The sequence below is a fragment of the Manis pentadactyla genome, chromosome 3 (assembly GCF_030020395.1).
Source record: "Manis pentadactyla isolate mManPen7 chromosome 3, mManPen7.hap1, whole genome shotgun sequence".
NCBI classification, from domain to species: domain Eukaryota; kingdom Metazoa; phylum Chordata; class Mammalia; order Pholidota; family Manidae; genus Manis; species Manis pentadactyla.
In genome coordinates, this window is record NC_080021.1 from 100668693 (window position 1) to 100695392 (window position 26700).

The 26700-nt window shown below is 39.4% G+C and overlaps 1 protein-coding gene across 2 annotated transcripts; it reads right to left on the reverse strand.

Annotated features, from left to right (window-relative positions):
- Positions 1-615: 615 nt before the first annotated feature.
- PHYH (phytanoyl-CoA 2-hydroxylase) lies at positions 616-25113 on the reverse strand. 2 transcript variants are annotated; one of them, XM_036908086.2, is made up of 9 exons: positions 24837-25104; positions 22063-22121; positions 20656-20766; positions 19875-20043; positions 17166-17247; positions 15740-15921; positions 13523-13672; positions 3253-3384; positions 616-931 (listed from the first exon to the last, which is right to left on the reverse strand). In XM_036908086.2, exons 1-9 carry the CDS (start codon positions 25089-25091, stop codon positions 878-880), a joined length of 1194 nt encoding a protein of 397 aa, XP_036763981.2. In that variant the 5' UTR covers positions 25092-25104; the 3' UTR covers positions 616-877. The 2 variants fall into 2 exon arrangements, with proteins under 2 accessions (XP_036763981.2, XP_036763980.2); XM_036908085.2 differs by having other exon boundaries at positions 863-2003; positions 24837-25113.
- Positions 25114-26700: the final 1587 nt, after the last annotated feature.

Here is a 26700-nt window from a genome sequence, read left to right on the forward strand (position 1 = left end):
GTGCTTAGCAGAATGACAAGAAAGGGATTCTTTTCTTTCTTTCTAAAGTTCTGACTGAAACTTAAAAAATAAGAACTATATCTCCTTGCTGCCCTCAGCTAGCAGAGAAATATGCTATTAAAATAAATTTCCCCAGTTGTGCTCATTCAAAATCCAAAGCTAAAGTATCTAAAAATGTCCCTCCTCCCTCACTGTACCTTGAAAGAGGTTAGGTCTTTTTCATAAATGCTTAAGGTTTTTTTCAGCTGCTTGCCCAATAAAATATTGCAGATGAAGTTTTCTTTGTCTTCTTTCTTAGGAACAAAGAAGAAGACTTGGAAAGTTCTAGTCTGTTTCCTAAGGAGGGTAGTTGGGTGAAGTCATGGAAGGAATCGTGTCAGAGTATGTGTTCCACCCATAGTTTTACTCCATGATGCCCTTCTAATGCCCTTCATTAAATATGCATGTATTATACATTGTTCCCGGATGTGAAAAGAAGTCTCTCGTGATATGAAATGGATAGGTGGTGGGTTTTCCAGGAGAAGGTTGCAAAAACTCAACACACCTTAAGTTTCAAAAGCATTATTTTTTGGTTGGGTAAAGAGCTAATTAAATGAACAAAATTGATTAAACACATTTAAATTACACATTAATCATCTTTATTAGTTGCAATCCAGTTAGTTTTCCTTAAAACAGTAGTATTTCACTATTATGTTTTTTATATCCATTAAAGCAACACCACCACATTGCAAAATCAACTATTTGCAATTAAGTACCTGATACACACATTTTGATTTTATTAATAAGTGATAGAGAAGATTACATGTCTCAATAAGAGAACATTTTCCTTAGACACCTTGTTTCTTTTTGGTTTTCTTTCAAAGAGCAAAGGGTTACTTCAAAGGTTAATTCTTTGTCCTTTCACAAGTCGTGCTCGAAATCTCCAAATGTCCTGGAAATAATGCCAAACAGAGTTTGTGTAACACTTTGATTTGTTTATTCCCCATAAGACAAAATAGTATCTTGCATAGACAAATGAACAAATAGAAAAAAAAAACTCCACAATAATCATATCAGTGAATAAATAAACCATATGCTAAGACTCCAGTTAATTTACTTAACAATATTAAAATAGTGTTACACTAAGATAGCAAGTCCCCAAACAGTTCTTTTTCACTGGGCACTCTTGTTGACATGCTTCGTATCTGGCTGAGTGTTATGCAAACAGTTTACTACCCCTTCTCCTGCTTTCCTTGATGTTATCTGCTTGCCCCATTTTGAGTAATCTACTCCTGATTAGACCATAGTCATCAAAATGATATCATGGGTTACTGGTTTATTTCTTTGTTTTTGATTTGTTCTTAGTAAAACAATTCAGACTTTCTTGTTTATTTCTTATTGCTTATTTTTGAGCAAAAGGTATGGTGGGAAGAACAGTTCTGGAACTGACCCACTCTGTAATCTAGCTCTGTCCCTTATACAATTTCGGCAAACAAAAGTGACTTTGGACCTTACAAAGGTACTTACATAGCAGAAATTAGTGTTGCTATTCTAAGTAAAGCTAATAAACTACACTTTAAAGAGTACCTAAAGTAAATACAGGAGGTAATTCATATAGTGCAACTTTGACAAACCTCAAATAGAATATATATATTTTTTTCTGCTTTAAAATTCAGTGTGTTGGATGGAAGCCCCAACTGACAAAAAAATGTCACCTTGGTAAGATATTTTAAGTACTGGACAAAGGGAGAAGGCCAAGACTTTCTTTAGGATCTGCAAATGTGAAATCAGAGCATTTTCAGATACAGGATACATTCATAGATTCTGAAAGGAGAAGGGAGAAAGGGTGAAGGAAGAGTCTTGAGCTGGGAAGGTGTTTCAGAAGGTGACTCCCAGTGGCGTGGGGGCCTGCCACTGGTGTACTGGTGTGCAGTGCTTTTCAAAGTATTGGAAGGCCCAGAGCTATCATTACACTCAGTTTGGGGCCATGCCACTCCCATAGGAAATGCATGCTTTATCATTATCTGTTACAAATTTAAAAACAGGATCAGCTCTTGGTTCAGACACTAAAAATGTGCTTAGTCTACAAAGTAGATTTATGTATTTATTTGCCTTGACTGATAATTTGTCTATTAATTATCATCAGCATTGAATGTCCACAAGTTAAAAAGAAATACTTTACAAGTGATGTGTATTAATTAGGAAAGCATACGAAATATTGTCTCACACTCCCTATTGATAAGTATTAGTGACCTTTAATCTCCGCTACATGCAAGATATACCTCTTATTAAACTCCAGGTGCAAACTGCCCCAAACAAAAACTTACTTGACAATTGCTTTCTGGGAGTCTTACTGGATTTCCAAATGCATAAATACTCTATTCTATACAAATAAAGGAGGCCTGTGATTGATAGCCCAAACCTTTAACTTTCCTTAGAACATAGCCTTTGCCCTTCATTTCCTGTCCCCTAAATCTGTTTTCTTTTTTGTTGTTCTTATTATTTATTTATTTAAGTATAGTTGATTGTTTTCAGGTGTACCACAATGATTTGACAATTATATACATTATGAAATGCTCACCACAGTAAGTGTAGTTACCCTGTCACCATACAAAGAAACCACTATATTATTGACTGTATTCCCTATGCTGTACTATTCATCCAGTGACTTATTTATTTTATAACTGTAAGTTTGTACCTCTATCCCCTTTACCTATTTTGCCTGTTCCCCACCCCATCTTCTATGGCAAGCACAGTTTGTTCTCTGTTTTGATGAGTCTACTTCTGTTTTGTTTGTTTGTTTTAGTTTTTTAGTGAGACCATATAGTATTTATCTTTCTCTAACTTATTCACTTAGAATAATACCCACAAGGTCCATCCATGACAAGATTTCATTTTTATGGCCAGGTAATATTCCATTATATACATATGTACATATATGTACCACATCTTCTTTATCCATTCATCTACTGAGGGGCACTTAGGTAGCTTTCTATTTCTTTTCCCACCTATCTGTCCTGGAATAGGATAGCCTGCATTCCACAGGACTGCCCACAGGCATAAAGAAGCAGATGCAGTTCTCAGGACCCCTATACCAGGAAGCAAGTACAAACTGAAATTCCACTGTCTTTACTAGTGGGTCTCAGCAACATCTCTGAAATGAGCTCTAAACCCAACAATCTATACTTTAAAATTAGATCAGGCATGAGAATTATTAAGCTTCTTTAGAAAAAAATCCCAAGACCTTTACCTTGTTGTTTCATACAAACATACCTTCAGGGTGATGCCTTTAATTCCATGCAATTTATCTGCTAACTCGACAATTTCCTTTCCAATGTTTTCTTGACTGGTACCCTTCACATCGATGTAGTGGCAGTGGGCATCAGCAAAATGGCAGGAAATTGCCTGTGCAAAGTGAACCAATTAATATTAAAGAAAAAAAATCCCATCAACACCAGCAAACCAAGCAAGGAGTCTTTTTTTAGAAAGTCAGTTATTTCACTCCACATTTGATTTCTAGATTGAAAGCCAGTCCACTGTGTCCTACATCAGTCCTGTTGTGGTTCCTTCTCTTGTTTGCCCAGCTAAAGGCTAATTGAGAAATTACAAGAGGTTTTTAAGTAGATGTGATCTTTATTTTCAAAAGATATATATGGAGCAGGGAACATAATTTCATAGGTAAGAGGTCTTTAACTTCTTAGCATTTGATTTTTCTAATGAATGGATATCCCCAAGTCTTAAAAAAGGATGTCTTCCAGAATTTTTATCACCGTCTTAGTCACAGAAGTTAGTTACTCCATCGAGTTTGTGACAGGTTGTTATTTCAATGACCACAGAAGGAATAAAAGCAAAACAACAGAAAAAAAACAATGAAAATATCTTGTAAAGGAAAATAATACACACACACGCTCTCAAATCAAAAGGACAAAGTCTGACAGCATTCGGGGGGCGGAGCCAACATGGCGGCGTGAGTAGGACAGTGGGAATCTCCTCCCAAAAACATATATACTTTTGAAAATACAACAAACACAACTAGCCCCAAAAGAGAGACCAGAAGACGCAGGACAGTGGCCAGACTGCAGCTACACCAGCGAGAACCCAGCGACTGGTGAAAGGGGTAAGATACAAGCCCTGGCCCTGCGGGACCCGAGCGCCCCTCCCCCCAGCTCCCGGCGGGAGAACAATAGGCAGAGCAGGAGGGAGACGGAGCCCAGGACTGCTGAACACCCAGCCCCAGCCATCCGGGCCAGAGCGCAGACACAGTATATGCCCAGGGGGCCCTGGATACTGGGAGAACAGGGGGTAAGACCTCAGAGCGGGTGCTGAAGCTGATGCCCCTGTGACAAAGAAAAGCGGGGGCTTTTTGAAAGTCTTAAAGGGACAGGGACTTAACAGCTTGACGGAAACAACCCAGGTCACAGTACAGCAGCTGGAAATTACAGGGAAAACCGGGTGCACTAACCCCTGGGCAACAGCTCTGAGACCCCTCACGGAGGCAAACAGTCAAGCAGCCCCCCCATCCATCACCCCACCGGGCGCTGCGAAAGCAGAGAAGCAGCCTGAGACAAATTCCGCCCACAGAAAGGGAAATTTCTCCCTCCCGGCCAGGCAAGACACAAAGACCCACTCTACACGCAATTACCCAACACAAGCCACTAGGGGTCGCAGTTGCCCCAGTAAAGAAAGGCCAGTAGTAAGTGAAAATTTTGGCCCTCCCAGCTGACAGTCAATAGCACCTGTCAACATGAAAAGGCAAAAAAATATGATTCAGACAAGACTAACCCAGACAGCTTCGGCATCTGCTACATCTTCCCCTGAGAAGGAATCTGGGGAGATAGATTTAGCCAGTCTACCTGAAAAAGAATTCAAAACAAAAGTCATAACCATGCTGATGGACTTGCAGAGAAATATGCAAGAACTAAGGAAGGAGAATTCAGAAATAAAACAAGCTCTGGAAGGACTTCAAAACAGAATGGACGAGATGCAAGAGACCATTAATGGACTAGAAAACAGAGAACAGGAACGCAGAGAAGCTGATGCAGAGAGAGATAAAAGGATCTCCGGGAATGAAAGAATTTTAAGAGAGCTGAGTGATCAATATAAAAGAAATAATATAAGAATCATAGGCATTCCAGAAGAAGTAGAGAGAGAAAAGGGGATAGAAAATATCTTTGAAGAAATAATTGCTGAAAATTTCCCCAAACTAGGGGAAGAAATGGCCTCTCAGACCACAGAGGTACACAGAACTCCCATGACAAGGGATCCAAGGAGGGCAACACCAAGACACATAATAATTAAAATGGCAAAGATCAAAGACAAGGACAAAGTATTACAAGCAGCCAGAGAGAAAAAAAAGGTTACCTACAAAGGAAAACCCATCAGGCTATCATCAGACTTCTCAACAGAAACCCTACAGGCCAGAAGAGAATGGCATGATATACTTAATGCAATGAAACAGAAGGGCCTCGAACCAAGACTACTGTATCCAGCACGAATATCATTTAAATATGAAGGAGGGATTAAACAATTCCCAGACAAGCAAAAGTTGAGGGAATTTGCCTCCCACAAACCACCTCTACAGGGCATCCTACAGGGACTGCTCTAGATGGGAGCACTCCTAAAAAGAGCACACAACAAAACACCCAACATATGAAGAAGGGAGGAGGAGGAATAAGAAGGGAGAGAAATAAAGAATCATCAGATTGTGTTTATAATAGCTCAACAAGCGAGTTAAGTTAGACAGTAAGACAGTAAAGAAGCTAACCCTAAACCTTTGGTAACCACAAACTTAAAGCCTGCAATGGCAATAAATTCATACCTTTCAATAATCACCCTAAATGTAAATGGACTGAATGCACCAATCAAAAGACACAGAGTAATAGAATGGATAAAAAAGCAAGATCCATCCATATGCTGCTTACAAGAGACTCACCTCAAACCCAAAGACGCGCACAGACTTAAAGTCAAGGGATGGAAAAAGATATTTCAAGCAAACAACAGAGAGAAGAAAGCAGGTGTTGCAATTCTGGTATCAGACAAAACAGACTTCAAAATAAAGAAAGTAACAAAAGACAAAGAAGGACATTACATAATGATAAAGGGCTCAGTCCATCAAGAGGATATAACCATTATAAATATATATGCACCCAATACAGGAGCACCAACATACCTGAAACAAATATTAACAGAACTAAAGGAGGAAATAGAATGCAATGCATTCATTCTAGGAGACTTCAACACACCACTCACTCCAAAGGACAGATCCACCAGACAGAAAATAAGTAAGGACACAGAGGCACTGAACAACACACTAGAACAGATGGACCTAATAGACATCTACAGAACTCTACATCCAAAAGCAACAGGATACACGTTCTTCTCAAGTGCACATGGAACATTCTCCAGAATAGACCACATACTAGGACACAAAAAGAGCCTCAGTAAATTCCAAAAGATTGAAATCCTACCAACCAACTTTTCAGACCACAAAGGCATTAAACTAGAAATAAACTGTTCAAAGAAAGCAAAAAGGCTCACAAACACATGGAGGCTAAACAACACGCTCCTAAATAATCAATGGATCAATGACCAAATCAAAATGGAGATCCAGCAATATATGGAAACAAATGACAACAACAACACTAAGCCCCAACTTCTGTGGGACGCAGCAAAAGCAGTCTTAAGAGGAAAGTATATAGCACTCCAAGCATATTTAAAAAAGGAAGAGCAATCCCAAATGAACGGTCTAATGTCACAACTATCAAAATTGGAAAAAGAAGAACAAATGAGGCCTAAGGTCAGCAGAAGGAGGGACATAATAAAGATCAGAGAAGAAATAAATAAAATTGAGAAGAATAAAACAATAGCAAAAATCAATGAAACCAAGAGCTGGTTCTTCGAGAAAATAAACAAAATAGATAAGCCTCTAGCCAGACTTATTAAGAGGAAAAGAGAGTCAACACAAATCAACAGTATCAGAAATGAGAAAGGAAAAATCACAACAGATCCCGCAGAAATACAAAGAATTATTAGAGACTACTATGAAAACCTATATGCTAACAAGCTGGGAAACCTAGGAGAAATGGACAACTTCCTAGAAAAATACAACCTTCCAAGACTGACCCAAAAAGAAACAGAAAATCTAAACAGACCAATTACCAGCAACGAAATTGAAGCGGTAATCAAAAAACTACCAAAGAACAAAACCCCCGGGCCAGATGGATTTACCTCGGAATTTTATCAGACATACAGGGAAGACATAATACCCATTCTCCTTAAAGTTTTCCAAGAAATAGAAGAGGAGGGGATACTCCCAAACTCATTCTATGAAGCTAACATCACCCTAATACCAAAACCAGGCAAAGACACCACCAAAAAAGAAAACTATAGACCAATATCCCTGATGAACGTAGACGCAAAAATACTCAACAAAATTTTAGCAAACCGAATTCAAAAATACATCAAAACCATCGTACACCATGACCAAGTGGGATTCATCCCAGGGATGCAAGGATGGCACAACATTCGAAAGTCCATCAATATCATCCACCACATCAACAAAAAGAAAGACAAAAACCACATGATCATCTCCATAGATGCTGAAAAAGCATTTGACAAAGTTCAATATCCATTCATGATAAAAACTCTCAGCAAAATGGGAATAGAGGGCAAGTACCTCAACATAATAAAGGCCATCTATGAAAAACCCACAGCCAACATTATATTGAATAGCGAGAAGCTGAAAGCATTTCCGCTGAGATCGGGAACTAGACAGGGATGCCCACTCTCCCCACTGTTATTTAACATTGTACTAGAGGTCCTAGCCACGGCAATCAGACAAAACAAAAAAATACAAGGAATCCAGATTGGCAAAGAAGAAGTCAAACTGTCACTATTTGCAGATGACATGATACTGTACATAAAAAAACCCTAAAGACTCCACCCCAAAACTACTAGAACTGATATCGGAATACAGCAAAGTTGCAGGATACAAAATCAACACACAGAAATCTGTGGCTTTCCTATATACCAACAATGAACCAACAGAAAGAGAAATCAGGAAAACAACTCCATTCACAATTGCATCAAAAAAAATAAAATACCTAGGAATAAACCTAACCAAAGAAGTGAAAGACTTATATTCTGAAAACTACAAGTCACTCTTAAAAGAAATTAAAGGGGACACTAACAGATGGAAACGCATCCCATGCTCATGGCTAGGAAGAATTAATATCGTCAAAATGGCCATCCTGCCCAAAGCAATATACAGATTTGATGCAATCCCTATGAAACTACCAGCAACATTCTTCAATGAACTGGATCAAATAATTCAAAAATTCATATGGAACCACCAAAGACCCCGAATAGCCAAAGCAATCCTGAGAAAGAAGAATAAAGTAGGGGGGATCTCACTCCCCAACTTCAAGCTCTATTATAAAGCCATAGTAATCAAGACAATTTGGTACTGGCACAAGAACAGAGCCACAGACCAATGGAACAGACTAGAGAATCCAGACATTAACTCAGACATATATGGTCAATTAATATTTGATAAAGGAGCCATGGACATACAATGGCGAAATGACAGTCTCTTCAACAGATGGTGCTGGCAAAACTGGACAGCTACATGTAGGAGAATGAAACTGGACCATCGTCTAACCCCATATACAAAAGTAAACTCAAAATGGATCAAAGACCTGAATGTAAGTCATGAAACCATTAAACTCTTGGAAGAAAACATAGGCACAAACCTCTTAGACATAAACATGAGTGACCTCTTCTTGAACATATCTCCCCGGGCAAGGAAAACAACAGCAAAAATGAACAAGTGGGACTATATTAAGCTGAAAAGTTTCTGTACAGCAAAAGACACCATCAATAGAACAAAAAGAAACCCTACAGTATGGGAGAATATCTTTGAAAATGACACATCCGATAAAGGCTTGACGTCCAGAGCTCACACGCCTCAACAAACAAAAAACAAATAACCCAATTAAAAAATGGGCAAAGGAACTGAACAGACGGGTCTCCAAAAAAGAAATACAGATGGCCAACAGACACATGAAAAGATGCTCCACATCGCTAATTATCAGAGAAATGCAAATTAAAACTACAATGAGGTATCACCTCACACCAGTAAGGATGGCTGCCATCCAAAAGACAAACAACAACAAATGTTGGCGAGGCTGTGGAGAAAGGGGAACCCTCCTACACTGCTGGTGAGAATGTAAACTTGTTCAACCATTGTGGAAAGCAGTATGGAGGTACATCAAAATGCTCAAAACAGACTTACCATTTGACCCAGGAATTGCACTCCTAGGAATCTACCCTAAGAATGCAGCAATCAAGTATGAGAAAGATCAGTGCACCCCTATGTTTATCGCAGCACTATTTACAATAGCCAAGAATTGGAAGCAACCTAAATGTCCATCCATAGATGAATGGATAAAGAAGATGTGGTACATATACACAATGGAATACTACTCAGCCATAAGAAAAGGGCAAATCCAACCATTTGCAGCAACATGGATGGAGCTGGAGGGTATTTTGCTCAGTGAAACAAGCCAAGCAGAGAAAGAGAAATACCAAATGATTTCACTCATCTGTGGAATATAAGAACAAAGGAAAAACTGAAGGAACAAAACAGCAGCATTATCACAGAACTCAAGAATGGACTAACAGGTACCAAAGGGAAAGGGACTGGGGAGGATGGGTGGGTAGGGAGGGATAAGGGCGGGGAAGAAGTAGGGGGGTATTAAGATTAGCATCCATAGCGGGGTGGGAGAAAGGGGAGGGCTGTACAACACAGAAAAGACAAGTAGTGATTCTACAACAGGTTGCTACGCTGATGGACAGTGACTGTAAAGGAGTATATAGGGGGGACCTGGTATAGGGGAGAGCCTAGTAAACAAAGTATTCGTCATGTAAGTGTAGATTAATGATTAAAAAAAAAAAATGCAGTTCCTATGTGGTGACCTCTAATGAGTTCTACACAATGATATAAAGGACATATAAAAGTGTAGGCAAAGGGTCTGTTTGTGTTTATACAGAGGATCAAAGCCTAATTTGGCTACCCCGAAAATGAACTAAGAAACGATATGAAAGAGAACTTCCAACATCAGCACTCTCGGGAAGACTCATGCCAGAAGATGATCATCAAAAAACCCCAACAAAGATCCATGCACTGCTACAGCTGTAGATGCACTCATCCCACCAGCTCCTGGACTTGCCATGGGAATGAAGGAGATATCTAAGCTGGCCTGTGCATACAGTAAAACAACAAATTTGACTGGATCTATACTGTTGGAACTCAACCAAGAATTAGGAGAAGTGCAAATTGTAGCGCTCCAAAATCTTACAAGTACAGACTATTTACTGTTAAAAGAACATATGGGATGTGAACAGTGCCCAGGAATGGGTTGTTTTAATTTGTCTGATTTTTCTCAAACTATTCAAATTCAGTTAGATAATAACCATCATATCATTGATAAGTTTTCACAAATGCCTAGGATGCCTAACTGGTTTTCTTGGTTTCACTGGAGATGGCTGGTAATTACAGGTATGCTTTGGTTATGTAACTATACTCCTATTATGTTAATGTGTGTGCGCAATTTAAGTAGTAGCTTAAAATATATACATGCTGAAGTTACTCTACAAGAAGAAATGTCAAAGAAATAATCAATCTTCCCATGTTTTCTCCCGCCTGCTACTTCTATAGCTTTTCTTCTTCCTTCCTAATTACAACGAATTCTTAAATAGAATTCATGCCTCATATCAAATTTACCGAGTATCATAACTCCTCCAAGTGGTAAAGATACCTCAAGACAAATGCTGGGCATAGAAGCCACAGGGCATAAATATGCAAAGAAATAAAAAGCTAACCATTTCAAACAATAAGGCTTCTCTCTCACTTACCAACTTAACATTTCCCTGTATGGCCCCGGAAGATGACTGGTTAGCCAGAGACGGGTAAGATTCCTCAAGGGAGGAACAACCTAAGACAGGCACAGTCGCAGTGGTGTCATCAGGTGAGAAATTGGGGATCAACAGAGGTGAGGCTTAGAACCTCACCCCCCCTGTTCTGAGAGAAATCTTCTGCATATGTGGATGTTTTATTGCCCTTGTCTAGCTTGGATTAACACATAGTCTACAGGCACACACCTGATCATCTACATTTGCTCTCTTACAACACTAAACTATGTTTTCTACCTTTATGTTTTATCTACCTACCACTTCAGCATCTTATTAAAAATAATAAAGAGAGAAATGTGGTATCCACATATAAATCAAGTATAAAAATCAAATGAGTATTCATATTTGAACTGACTGTTTATAGTTCATAATGCATGAGCAAAACCAAAAGTTTCTGTGATGACTGCCCTTGTACTGTTCACCATGTAACTTATTCACTATGTAAGAATTTGTTCTCCATGTAAGAACTTGTTCGTTATGCTTCAGAAGATTGGAGACTGACGAAAATTAGGCTTGGGGTGGATTAATGATTGTGCATTGAGCATTGACTCCCCTATACAGAATTTTATTGTTGTTAACAACCATTTGATCAATAAATATGAGAGATGCCCTAACAACAACAACCAAGAAAAAGTACACACTTCCAATTGTAAAATAAATAAGCAACCGGGATGTAATGTATAGCATAAGGAATATAGTCAAAATATTGTAACAACTTGGTATGGTGATAGCTGGTACTTAGAATTATCATGTATATAAATGTTGAATCACTGTGTTGTACACCTGAAACTAATGTAATGTAATACTGTGTGTCAACTACCCTTCAATAAAAAATAATTATCTAAAAAAAAAAAAAAAAGTCTGACAGCATTCACATACAATAGCCATCTAATTTCTGTCTGAAGGTCAGATGGAAGCTACTTGGTTCTCCCCATTCTTGAAAAAGTTATGAACAAATTTAAGATGCAAAGCAGTAGTTAGTTACAATTCACCTTCCTAATCCACAAGTTAGTTATCTTAAGGTGACCACACCTGTCAGAAGGACTTCCAGCTTTGCCCAAAACATCAAATTTCCAGCCAGTGGAGTCACAGACTCCATTTCGCACAGAAGCCCCAGTGACAAGCCAAGCCATACTGGAGCGAGGCAAAAGGGAAAATGTGCAGTTCTATATACGTGTTTTTATGTAGTTTCTTCTAATGCTTAATATTTTTCCAAACATTAAATTAGTTGAAAAGATTTAGAGAAATAGCCAAGTTGGTATATTAAAATTCATGTTATCTGTATCACTGTGCCTGTACCCCGCCTACTTGCACAGTTCTGAAGGTCATGCTCATGGACTTTGATCCTTCTCTTTATTTAAATTTTGGCACTGTGTTCATCCTGGAGCCCAATTGCATCCATTCTGATTCTTAAAAGGCTGCCTTAAAATATTATTTATTTTGATGGCTGAGTATTTTTGGTGCCACTCCCCTTAAATTTTGCCCCAAAGAGAGTGCCTTCTTGCCTCACCCTCAAATATAAATGAATGGAAGATGAAATTTGGCAACTAACCCTTGGCCTTGGGGAAACAAGCAGGGGTTAGCATGACAAACCAGAAAGCCTCACTCAGCCCCGAAGAAGCTTCCAGTATTTAGTATCAACAGCCATGTTGTCATGGGGAAATGTGAGTCCACACAGTACTGTTAGATCTGTTGTATTTTAGAGAAGCAAGAAATCTGGGAATTTATGAGAAATGTTATCAATCTTTAATGTAAGCAATGAAATCATTAAGTTTATGACACTCTGAGGTTAAGGGGTGAAAAATATAGCTGCCTACCAAACCTGATTTCTGGGCAACCAATTCAGAACTTTTGTTTTGCCTCAGTAATATTTTTCCCAATAGCAATGATATTATAAACTTTCCTCTTTTTTAAAGAATGTGGGATTCAAACCTAAGCCTGCCTGGTCAAAGCCATACCTCCTCTCTTTTTCTTATAGTGGTAAAATATACATAACATAATATTTATCATTTTAATCATTTATAAGTGTACAATTCAGTGGCACTAAATGCATTCACAATGTTGTGTAACTATTGAACTATCACTATCTATACCCAAAACTTTTCCATCCCCAACATAAACTCTGAACCCATAAAACAATAACCTCTATTTTACTTCCTGTCTATGAATTGGCCTGTTCTGAGCATCTCAGATAAGTAGAATCATACAGTTAAACTTTCCTCTTATATGGCAACTATGAGCTATATACATTCCAAATATTATTTTAGTATGTCAGCCATTGTTTTGGCCTCTGAAAGCACAAGTTGTCAGTTAGTCAAGTAAACTCTTGCTCTGAAGAAATTCCATGAAATGTTGATGATTCAGCAACAACAGGGTGGGGATCCTGAAGTCACCTGGCTTCTTAATGATTTGAGCAAAAAAGCATGAAGTAGGCAAATATATATCCTCGTAAATAAACCAGACTAAAGGCCAGCTGAGTTAGAAGTCACAAATCTTTAAAATTTTAACATATCTTGACATTTTTGTTTCAAACCTATTCATCTTAGGAATTGGCAGTGATGTTAATGCATACCTTCCGGAATCCTTTAGTTTTGTTCACACCAGATCCATGGATGAGCAAAGGATGAAAGAAAACAGTGTCTCCCTTCTCCATGACAACATGCACTTGGGCCGCAGCTTCATCATAGTCCTGGATCCCATGGTACATTATGTTAACTCCCCCCTAGAACATGGAAGAGAAGCCAAGTCTGCATTTGAGGAAGCCAGTAAATAAAACCTTTATCGGTAACTCATCACAAAAAACAGAGGTTCTCTAAGTTCCTCCAAGAGAAAGAGATAAATAAATTCAATTCTTAAAAATAATTTCCTTAATGTACAAAAGCTTCTCAGATGCCTCGTTTTAGAAAGTTATACATGGTTATTAAAATCATGAATTTGGGGAGCGAAATGAAAAATTTGGAATTTCTACCTACTTACTGATTTATAAATGAGGATCTAGATCAGCTTTGCATTTTCCAGTAAACACAGAAGACCACCTTTTCAGCCTGAATCCATGATCATTCTTTCCCAGTATGATATTCTCCTCACCTGGAACTGTGCATAAATCTTTCTTCTATTACTCAGGAGTATCTCTGAGAAGCTAACTATTTTCCCGAACTAGGGGAGAGAAAATGCTCCATTTTTCTGAGCTTAAAACCTGTCATGTCAATACAGTATAAAGAAAGAAAAATAAAAGTGTTTGTTTTTACCCATTTCCAAAGTTAGTTATTGCTTTGGGTGATAATGGTTATGTCTTTATTGAAGAAGCTAAAACAAGAAGTGATTTAAAGATTATAATTCTTTATTGGGGGTGGGGACAGCATACCATCCCCCTTGCTAAGACTGTCCCACTTTCCTTTTGTGGAATGGCTGCTTCCCTGCTGGACTGTGCTGTGACTGTGATCCAGTGTGCCTCTCTCCTAGCCAGGGTGGATAGGCCCAGGCTAAGCCAATCTGACCTCCCACTATGGCCATTCTGAATGTGAGCAGAGGATCAAAGAGATAAGACATAGTCCGGGTTCAACTAACCATGCCAGGTGCCCCAGCCCGACAGTTCCAACTAAGTAACGACTCCTGCTTTCCTGCCCACCAGAGCTAGCCAGCCTTTCTACAGAATCCTCATGGGCCTGCAGCCCTCTAAACATTCCCTTTGGCTTAATCAGCCAGAGCCCACTTCTGTTTGCTTGCACCAAACCTTTCCTAACCCTTAACTTACTTGATTAATCTCAGAATTCCAGATTGTATATCAGAATCCAGACTCAAATATTTTCACTTAGTACTAATCAGCACAGGAATTCTGAGATAGAAGCCTTTATAGATATATTCTTTACTTCCCACAGAACCACCTTCATTCTTCCTACATTAACAACAAGTGCTCTTCCCATTCTGACCATCATTATGAGGTTTCAAGATCTTATTGTCTTATACTTAAAACGCTAATAATTTCCCTTCCTCTGGACTTCTATACCTCCAATATATCCTGTACCAGATCCCACAACTATCATTCTTTTTTTTAATTAAAGTATCATTGATATACAATCTTATGTTGGTTTCAAATATACAGCACAGTTGGTTCAACAGTTACCCATATTATTAAATCCCTGCTCCCTCTAGTGCAGATGCTATCAATGTAGTAAGATGTTACAGAATCATTAATTATTCTCTGTGCTGTACTACCATCCCCGTGACCAACTTACACTGGGATTGCAAATTACCCACAATTATCATTCTTGAAGAACCAATCTGATCTCATCACTCACGGACTCAAAAGCATTTTATAGTCCTGCAGCATCAGTAGCCAAATTGCCAAGCCCTGGAAAAGCCACACAGTGGAATACTACTCAGCCCTTCCCAGAGCCTCTGCTGGTCTCTCCAGCGGGAAGGAGACAGTGGCTCCCTCGTCTTTACTCTGAGAGACATCAATCAGTGCGTCATGCTTCTCGGCACTTGTAACACACATTTGGTGCTGCAGTGTTATGTTTTGCCTCTGCAATTAGGCTTTATAGTCTTAGATCCTTATACAGCACCTACCAAAGTTCCCCACATTGGTAGGCTTTCAAACACTTGTTGAAAGCAAGTGATTATTTTATCTGACACCCTTGAATTTTCCTTTATCCTAATTCCAAATCCTAGAATGATGTTTTGCTAAAAAAGGAAATGAAAAGCTCTTTGGTAAAGCTTTTCATGTATACTGATGTGAAATCAAAACAGTAAAGATTCTGATCAAGACTCAGCCTCTAGGCAGACCTACCTCCCACTGGGGGTAATCGTGGGGCTTCAGGGTGCCTTTGTGTGTGCCTGGGAGAACAGTCAGACAGCCATTGTTCTGATCGATGTGCTCCATGGCTGTCCACGCACAAACTATACTATTGCTGGGCCTGAAGCAGAAATAGTGCAGATCCTGGTGCATAGGGTGACGGGATGTCTTCTTGCCTGAAACAGAACCTGCTGTTAAAAGATGCTTCAATCTCAGAATTCTTCTCTTCTGGCTGAAAAACCAGAACAATGACCTATCCCTGCAAGAACCGAACTAAGGAAACAGTGCTCTAGAACATCAGCCATGAGAGACAGCACCAAACTGGAATTTCAGATCAGCACGTTAACTCCAGATCTTACACTTTTTATCTGGGTTTCTGGTAGCCGAGGACTTAACACACACCATTTGCTATACATATGTTATTATTTTTATTATACATTACTGCTTTATAACTCTGGTTTGGTCACAGAACCTAGTATTTAAAAAAATTGATTATGAGTAATTAAATCAGAGAATGGTCAAACTTCAGGTCTCCTGATAGCCTGCTGAGGGGCTAATGCAAAAAACATTAATTAACTAAATAGAAGTCCTCTAAAAGGTTCCCCCTGAACTAGAAGTATTTGGTGTATGGTCACTCTGTAGAATCAGAGGTACCACGACCACATTTCCATTTTTCCTGGTTTTGCTCTCTGAACTTGGTTCCCCAGGCTACCTGATGTCTCCAGGCAAGACATCCAAGGAGGAAGAGACTTGGTAATGTTAAGCTACAGGTCTGTCACACAAACCTACCTTGGTCATTGGGAGGAAGAAAAAGTAGAAAAGGATAGATGGATCCCTAATGGCCAGTTTACTAGTGCTGGCACAGCAGAATTTCTCAGTGTGACCCAAAAGCCACCTGCATTAGAATCTCTGGGGATGGTTAAGAAACTGCAGATTCCTGAGCTCTGCCTTCCAAATCAGTCTCTCTGGGAGTAAGTCTTAAAAGTTGCATTTGAGTAAGCACAAGAAATTTAAAGAACTGTATGTAGTATCTGATTCATAAGAATAGTTTAAATTTTGTTAGTAATATGAATATCTTCAGGTCAGGAAGGCAGAATTCACACTATAATGGGTCGGAAAGGTTAACAAAGCTTAGAGATAATAATAGGAGCCTATGGCATATGAACAGTCGTTTTTATTACACTCTATTTTTGGGAATCAAGTTGTTTAAAAATCCAGCAAAAACCCTAACTGAAATCACTATTATACTTCAATGTTGTTATGATGTAAACTATCTTAAGACTTATATAAAAGTACATATATATTCATTTATACAAAATCTAGCAGTTATACACATAGCTATAGTTAGAATATCAACCTTAACTACTTTCAATTAAGCTTTTATTTTTTTGCTTTTTCTTAACAAGTAAGAATCCTTTACCAGAATCTGGAGGTTTGTTTATCAACATTGTATGCATGGCCATAATATTGGGTCCAGTGAAGCACTCCACATATTTCAGAATCTAAGGGAAAAGGGGAGAAAAAGTTCATGGGAAATCAGATGCATGGGCAAGTGGCACAAAGTACAATTATCTATACAAGAACCAAGACGGCAGTACTTAACAAACAAGTTGGTATTTCACAACATTGCAAATAAATCATGAAAACGCCAACAATTGAAAATCTACAGCACATTTAATTTAAACAGGCATTTTGAAGCCAGTTGGAAACCTAGCCAATTTTTCTAAAAGGAAGATCAGTTTCTATGAGCTCTCAACTGGGAAGACGGGGATACCCTTCTTTCCACCAAAGCTGTCAATGGTTGCCCAGTGAGAAGGCAGCTTCCTCTTCCTTCTTGAGACGCTTCACAAGAAGGGACCCAACATGCAAGGACCCAGCACATTTGCAGCCGTCTTGAGGGGCCCAGAGACTTCACATTCAGCCATTCGTTCGACCTGTACTAAGATCTACGAACTGGACAGAGTAACAGAAAACAGGGACACAGCAATGAACGTGCTAAGCAGGTCCCTGAACCCACGGAGTTTATATTCCAGTGGGAAGAAAGATGTTAAACAAATAATGACAAGGGCAGCTGTGGTTGACGCACATGCTAAGGAGACTAAGCTGCAATGACAGCATGTGACAGGGAGGGCTGAATTAGTCCCGGCCTCGCAGCCAGGATGCTGCTTCCGGCATCTCACCACTTAGGAAGGGGCAAGAAGCAGAAAGGACACTCAACATGGTATGACTGCTACCTACCTGGAGCTGTATACATCAGTCCATTGAGGCCTCACACTAATCCATCAGTTAATGCCCATATTAATTTAATCCTTTAAAATGAATAAGCCTGAGGCTAATAAATTGCCCAAGTTGGCAGCGCCAGTTAAATGAAAAAGATAGTATTCAAATGCTACTGTTGTCTGCCTGCAAGATATGAAGCACTCCTATGATTCCTTACTATTTGATCTCCTGAATATAAAGAACATTGGCAATTTGAGTATGAAACACTTGAAATGTTCAAAAATCCTATAAGTCAGTCCTCATACTTGTTTTCTTATAAAGCCTGTTATTTCTTGGTATTCACTTAGGCCAGTATATTCTTTTTTTTTTTTTTAATATTGTATTAAGGTATGATTGATACACACTCTTATGAAGGTTTCACATGAAAAAACAATGTGATTACTACATTTACCCATATTATCAAGTCCCCACCCACACCCCAATGCAGTCACTGTCCGTCAGTAGTAAGATTAGGCCGGTATATTCTAAGCTTTAGTCATTCAAGAGCCATCTTCACTATTTCTGCCATATTTTACAGAATTTCCCAATATCCTTAGACAATAATTTCCCTAAATTAAATTAACTCACTTCTTTTACTTAGTCTTATCTTGATTAATAACATTTTTGAAATCATGGGTTTGATATGCTGGGGACTTTTCCCAACATACATTAAAATAAATACCTATTAAAATCATGCATACATCTAAAAATCATTCCATGAACTACATGATGCATGGGTCACACCTTAGAGATGGAGGAAATCTGAAAGTCCTGACAGTGCCTAAGCTACTACATGCTGCTTCTGATTTCAAGCTTTTCATCCATGATTCACCCACACAACTTCCATTTCCATAACAGGACTTGAAGTTGGGAAGAGTGGCTGGTTCAGAGGGGCTACTTTCCCTCTCATTTCAAGTCTAAGGGGCTGGTCATCACAGGCAGCTTACCTGTACAGTCTTTCTTCAAAGTCATAAGGACTATATGCAATGTGTCCTTTAAAACCATTCTAAATAAATGGTTCATAACCCATGGTAAATTTAAGCAACGGAATACAATGCAGTAGTTTAAAAAGTATGAAGTAAACGCATAGATACTGATAGGGAAAGACGTCTAAGATCTGCTAAATGGAAAAGACAAGGTGACAACCACTATGTTCTCATGTCACACAAAAGGTGGGGGCGTACAGATATGCTTGCATGTACATGAAATCATTCCGGATGAATACACAGAAAAGCTGCACAGGAGTGAGGCTGTGGAGGCGAAGAGGGAGACTTTACTTTTCATTTTATGCCTTTCTGTACTATTTGGATATCTTCATTAAGTATAAATTACTCTTAGAGAATAACTTTTTTTAAAAAGAAAAAAATAGTTTAAAACACACTCACAGCTCCACTGACTAGATTCATAAAACAAAAGGAAATAAGTCAATGGATTTACAATGAACAGCTTCAGCAGTTTCACCCCTGTTGATATCAAGTGTGAGAAAGGCTGTCTGTCTTTAATACAGAATTCCTACCCTTCGCAACCAAGGATAGTCAGCCAACTGTAGAGCAGGATTTCTCGGTCGGGGCACTACTGATATTTGGGACTGGATAATTCATCATTTTGGGGAGGGGGCTTTTCTATGCATGGTAGGATGCCTAGGTCCCATCAGCAGCATCGCTGGCCTCTATCCATGAGAAGCCAGTAGACCCATCCTTCCTGTGTGACAATCAAACATGTGTCCAGAAACTGTCAAATGTCTGCCTCCAGTTGAGAACCTCTGCTCTGGGGCCACAGCAGAAAGGGCTGGCTAAAGTAAAAGCAGATTTCAGAGGCAAGCATGCAGAGAGACTATTAAAGAGAAGGAAAATGCAGGAAGGTCTTGAACCTCAGGGAGAGTGCAGTAGCTGAAGAGTTCCTCATCTTCTTGAAAATCTTGGACCTTTGAAACCATGTTTTCACTTGGAACATATTCTGATTTTCCAATGGTCACATCTCTCATTATCATTATTCTCTCTGGTTTCACCTCATTTCTGCAGATTCTTTCAAACTCATTCCTAAAAAATCAAATTGGCAGATGATGTTATTGCCTCTGTTGCCAAGCACCTGCCTGGTCCTGCTCTGTGGAAAGGCTTGAAGATTCTGGGTGTGGTTTCTCTTCACTAAACTGACCTGCTGCCCAAGTTGAAAAGTTCCAATGAGAAGGAGAAGAAAATGGCCCTGCCTCTTAACTATGAGGCTGGAATTCACTACCAGGAAATTCAAATATTCCTCAGCTTAGCAGACCAATTGGGAAATATCTGTAATTTTGGTTACATCTGAATAATAATAGCAAACACTTCCACAGCACTTACTATGTGCCAGGCCCTGTTCAAAGTATTCTCTGTATGTTACTTTATTTAGTTGTAACAACTCTAGGACCTAAGCACTATTATTTTCCCCATTTTACAGATATGCAAACAGAGGCATGAAAAGGTTAAGTAAGTTGCCCCATGTTAAGTGGCGGCGCTAAGATTAAAGCCAACCAACCTGGGTCCAGAGGTCTAGTCACTTTGTCATGAACCAAATTACTAAAAAATATCTGAATATGCCCAAGCTAATCTTACTCATATTCCCGTTACATATATATAACACATTTTTCTGTAAAACAACAAATAGGGTTCTAGTACCTAAAGCGTTTAATATCAGCATCAGAGACCAAATTTTTAATGACAAGAAACCCATTTTCTTCATAAAACATTCTCTGTTCTGGGCTTAGGACATGATTATCCCGAGTATACCTAAAGGAGAAAACAAGTCTCAAATAAGTCCAATTTAGAAATCATGACCTAACAATACATATCAAGAACCTGAGAAATGTTCATACACTTCTATCCAGCATTTCCAGTTTTTATTTATTCAATGAAATAGTCTGAAAAAGTGTTTAAACATTAAATCCAAGCATTAACTACTGTCACCAAAAAAATGGAACAATGATTATATACACTCAATGGGATGTGACTCAGGCTTTAAAAATGAAGAGCATATAATAGTATGGAGAATGCTTATTATAATAACATATTTTAATTACAATTATGCAAAAACAAGGCACTCTTAAAAAAAGACTGTAAAGAAATACAACAAACATTTTAACAGATTGCCTTTATGTAATAGAATTATGGATGATTTTTTAAAATTCCCTCTATTTCTCTGATTTTCAAATTTTTTCTGTAAGAACATGTCTGGTTTTTCAGGTGGGAAATAAATTCAATAGATTGTATATTTTTAAATATCCAGTTCATGCACTCTCAGAAGAAATCAAAGTAACAAAATCCAAATAAGTGTACAGCATACGTACAAACTCAGATCACTCAATCCATCCCTCTGTATTGGACTGTGTGTGGCTCTATGAAAATATTCCTTGGAGATAAGTTCTTCCCCTTCAAAAGTAATTTAAGATACAGCAGTAGACTCAGACACTGAGAAGTGACTGGTGGTTACCATGAGGGAGGGGTTGAAGTAGGGGAGGAAGGGGGGATAAAGAGGCACAGAAATTCTGATTCACAGTATAAGTTGGCCACAGGGATAGTACAGCATGGAGAATATAGTCAATGATTCTGTGACATCTTCCTTTGTTGACAGATAGTAACTGCACTTGTGGGAGTGGAGATTTAATAATATGGGTAACTGCTGAACTGCTGTGTTGTATACTTGAAACCAATATAAGATTGTATATCAACATTTCAACTATAAAAAAAGTAATTTAAAATAAACCAAAGACACTACCTTATATATCAGTATGACCAGACTACAAGCTAATTTAAATGAGATATATCAAGCCTGAATTTTAAAAAACCAGATTATGAACTTTCTGATATTTTTCCTACTTATCTGAATTTTAAAATACATACAGAAAATTAAAGTCAGGGTCTTCAAATTTATCCAGAATTGTTCTAATAAAAACAAGTCCTGGAAACAAGATTTGTATAATGAATTCTCATCAGGCAACATGATATATTATATTTTATATCCTAGCTACCACTAGAAAAACCCTTCTATACATTGAGTGGTTAAAAATTAAAATTGGGTCTACTTACTGAAATTGTTGAGGATGGAAACTGCCAGGAGAAATAGCTCCTGAAGTGGGGTGAGCTCTCTAGGATGTGAATTAAGGTAAATAAAATTTAGGAGTCAATCTTTTCTAGAAACAACGGTCTGTCCTGGATTAGCACTCACAAGAGAAGACTGGTCCCAAATGGACATCAGGCAGAGTGGCAACGTAGTCTCTGAAAACTGTGCACTAGCGCTTTTTATCACTTCATCTGATTTTCACAAAAGCTGAGGAGGTGCTGGAGCCCAGGAACTTTATTATAATTTCTGCTGCACAGAACAGAAAACCTAGGCTTGGATGGCTCTGGTCCAGGGTCACCAGCAGAAAATAGCTGAGTCAACACTTGACCCATGCTTTTTACTTCTTAGCTTCCATCTATTTTATTCCACATAACTATTCCTTCCACTAAGCTGCTGAATGAATAAAAATTGAAAGGTTCAATTCTAGAAGTAGAAAGAAACATGTACTATTCAAAAGAGATCCTTATTTGGTGAAAGTCTGTCCAAAATATTAGAAAGTTTGGTCATTAAAAAAAATGTATTAAATAAACAATGACTCCAAGAAAAGTAGGAATCACACAGTTGAGTATAATTTTAAATATCTTAAGGAACTATACTTTCTAGTTTTCTTTTCCAGTAACCACAGGTTGTTGATTTAGCATCCCATTATTTCTCTTTTACTTCTCATTGTTTTCATCTTTTCTTTAGCTTAAAGAGTAACTTTCAGAATGTCACTTCTCATAAACATGTGATCATTTTTAAAAAATGTCCTTATATAACTGGGAGCAATAGAACAGCCAAGGAGAAAGGCAAGCAGGAGTCAAAATTACTATCTACCACCGGTTTTCCCTGAGGCAGAGAGGTTACTGACCGTGTCATCTCTTTTCAGCAGATGAGGTTGGTACAAACTCCCTTTGCCGCCTTCCAGTACAAAATTATTTTCTCCACCTTACCACTCCTACATTATGTTTTTGTTGTTGTTCTTGGAGAATTTTTTTTAATGATGTGGTACTATTATTATATACAATGAAGCATTTACTATGTTTACTAAAAAAAGTTACATGAAAAAATGGATGCCAAAAAAACCTGTACATACAGGATGGTCCTATTTATGTAGTTATGTAGATGCAGAGAAAAGACACACCAAAAAGTTTACAAATAATCTGTTAGTGGTGGAATTACAGGCCATATTAATTTTCTTCTTTATGCTTATCTTCAGTTAAAAACTGCACTGTGTTATACTTCAAAAATTATTTCTTACAGAACCTGTGTTTCTGTAGAACCAGTTGTGGCGGGAAAAAAACTGCTACCGAATTTCCAGTAATCTGTTTTAGCAAAAACCACACATATTCACTGAAATTCTAGGCAGAGCCATCCAATATGAGAGCCACTAGCCACATCTGTCTATTTAAACTGAAATAAATTAAAATTGAAACCTCAGTTCCTCAGCTACACTAGTCATATTTCAGTTGCCCAATAGCCACATGTGGCTCAGTAGCTACCACAACGCACAGTGCTGGTCTTGGCCTCTCCACCAGGGCAGAAAATGATATTGGATAGTGCGGTTAGGAAATACAGATGACAAAAGCTAAGCTCTGACCTTGATACTATTATAACAAGAACCAGAACATTGAATTTTAAAAGCAGTAACAGACAGGACCAGGAAACCTTAATTCTAGTTCCAGTTACATCTAATCTTAGTGTACCCATGGCTCTCACAATTGAGCATGCATCTGAAACAAGTGAAAACAGATTGTTGAGCGCCAACCCCAGGGATTTTGATTCTCTAGGTCTGAGATGAACCCGACAGTCCGCATTTCTAACAAGTTCCCAGGTGATGTTCATGTTACTGGTCCAGGGACCACAGTTTGACAACTGCTGCTTAAGTTAAATAACCGTGGTCAAGACTTTTCAGTTCTCCCAGCCTCAGTTTCTGTTTTCTCACGGTACAGTGAAATTACATCACCTGGGTTCCCTTTATCAGCCGATGGACGGGATTTTACATCGCTGCTTGGAACTCAGCGGGGAAAGCAAAGTAAAAGAAACACAGCAATCTTTTTATGGGAAATTTCAGGATCTGAAATATAGCACAACAGGAGCTAATCCCGGTCGTTTAAGGAAAAAAATCTCAGAGTTTTCTGTGGAGCTTCCAAAAGTACCTCCTGAACGAGAACACGGTCTCTGAGAAGGGAAAAACAATTCTCTGAAGCAATTTGATTTTCAGATCATATAGTGACATCTTTCTGGATCTTATCCGGCAGCTCACACAGCTCTGAATGAACGCCAAGTCAGGAGGAGGACAAGGGTACCAAGCCATTTCCCAGGGGCTCGCAGGCGCCCGGCACCGCGCACGCCGAGCTCCGGGGGGCCCCGCCGCCCGCGCCCGCCCTGGCGCCTCCCAGCCGCTCTGCGCTCCTGCTTCAGGGGCGACTCTGCTTCGACGCTCCCAGGTGTCTGGGTCCAAGTGCAGAAAATGAGGCAGCCGAGAGCGGAAGCCTGGGCGAGGCCTCCCCTCGTCCCCTCACTAAGCAGGGAAGCAGAGACCCCAGGAAGGCCGGGAACGCTGGAGCGACGGCACGTCCGCCGCTGAGGCCAGCGTGGTCACCGACAGGCCCCCCGCGCCGGGGAGTACCCCTCCGCCGCTGTCCCCCCGCGCGCATAGCGGAGCCGGGGCGCGGGGAAGAGGAAGGGCCCGCGCGGCGGCTGGGCGCTTCGCTTAGCCACCCCCTCCCCGCCCGAGCCCCCGCAGCCCGAAGGATACGACGGCCCCAGAGAAGGGGCGGCGGACATGTCCCAGCACGACGCTGAGGCGGGTGGCTGCGCGGTCCTGGGCCATGGCCCTGGCGACAAGACAAGTCGGTCGGCCTTCGGCCTCCCACTGAGCGACCCGCGAGGTGACGGGCGGACGTAGCCCGACCGGGGGACTCCCGGGAAGCGCCGCCCAGCGAGCCAGGCCCAGGGCGACGCGCAGAAACGCCCCTCCCCGCCCCGCCCCGAGTCCGCGCGCGGAGGCCATCCTACTGTGCGGGCTTCCCTTCCCGGCTTCTAAAGGACCTTGAAGATGACCCTACTCCAACAGGAGGAAACTTAGTTTGGAGGGACTTAGTAACCGGGTCAAGATCATCCAATCAGAAATTGAGCCAGACATGTCTACATTTTTAACTGCATAGTTTCCGTTTAGAATTCTGTCTCACATGACTTTTCCTTCCACCAAGTTGCTGAAGGAATAAAAATTCAGATGCTCGGCCCTAGAAGTAATACATGCTGTTTAAAAGAGATGATTTATTTAGGGGGAATCCAGTCCAGAATATTAGAAATAGTTTGGCTGCTCACTAAAAAAAAGAAAAAAAATATATATATATATAAGAAGTAAATTACTCCTTTGAAATGTCTAATCCACACGCCTATTATAGTTTTAAAATTTCTAAAGAACTAGAAATTCATTTTTCTTCTTTCTACAGTTCTGGCTTTTTTAGTTGTTTGGAGATAAGTATGTGATACCATCACCACCATCAAGGCCATAAATATCCATCACCTCTCAAAGTTTCCTCCCACCCCCTTTATCTCATTTCTTGTGTGTATATTAAGAACGTCAGTTCTACTCTCTTAGCAGATTGTAAGTATGCAATGCAGCATTATTAGCTATAGGCACCGAGCTTTTTTGTAGATCTCCAGAACTATTTACCTTGCATAACTGAAACTTTGTACCCTTGGACCAACACTTCTCCATTTTGCCCTCCTTTACCCCTAGCAAATCACTCTTCTACCCTCTGCTTCTATGAGTTTGGCTCCTTTAGATTCCTCATCTAAGTGGTATTATGTAGTATTATAGTCCTATTATGAGACTAATATACTAATTTAATACATAAATACTACATAATATACTAAATACTAATATATATTATGTAGTATTTGTCCTTCCGTGACTGACTTATTTCACTTAGTATGTCCTCAAGGCTCATGTTGCAAATGGCAGAATTTCCTTCTTTAAGGCGAATGTTTCACTGTATATACTACATTTTCTTTATCCATTTGTCTGTTATGGACACTTAGGTTGTTTCTCTATCTTGGCTATTGTGAATAATGCTGCTGTGAACATGGGAGTGCAGATATCTCTTTGATACCCTGATTTCAATTCCTTTGGATAAATACCCAGAAGTGGGATTGCTGGACCAAATGGTAGTTCTATTTTCAATTTTTTGAGGAACATTTATACTGGTTTCCATAATGGCTGTAAGAATTAGAAACTCCAGTAAGATCTCTTTTCCATCTGCTATCTATATGATTGACAGAGCATCTCTTTGTTTCTTTTTCTTAATTTTCTCATTGTTTACTTTAATAGTTACTTCCAGAATGTCTCACCTTTATAAACATGCCATCATCTTAAATGACACCCTTATGTAATGTGGCGAACTGGCACAGTCAAGGAGAGAAGCTGGCCAGAACTCAAGAATCATTAGGCTACTCCTGTTTACTGTTTACTGTTGGCAGCGAAGAGAAAGCCAGCATCCCCAGCAAGGCCTGTCCTTGGTCTTCAACTGTGGGCTCCTTATTCTTTCCCCATGATTCCTCCTTACCTGGACTCCTAGGTTCTTTTAGGTTAACGGAAATGTCCCGGGCCTTCC

What these genes read in the sequence shown, in the direction of transcription:
- PHYH (XM_036908085.2), bottom strand. Translation starts at nt 25,091, where the DNA reads ATGGCCTCCGCGCGCGGACTCGGGGCGGGGCGGGGAGGGGCGTTTCTG. An exon ending in GCTGATATTAAACGCTTTAG is followed by an intron (nt 20,044 to 20,655) that starts GTACTAGAACCC and finishes TTGATTTTTTAG; the next exon opens with GAATGAGTTTGAAAGAATCT. An exon ending in AAACAAACCTCCAGATTCTG is followed by an intron (nt 15,922 to 17,165) that starts GTAAAGGATTCT and finishes GTTCTGTTTCAG; the next exon opens with GCAAGAAGACATCCCGTCAC.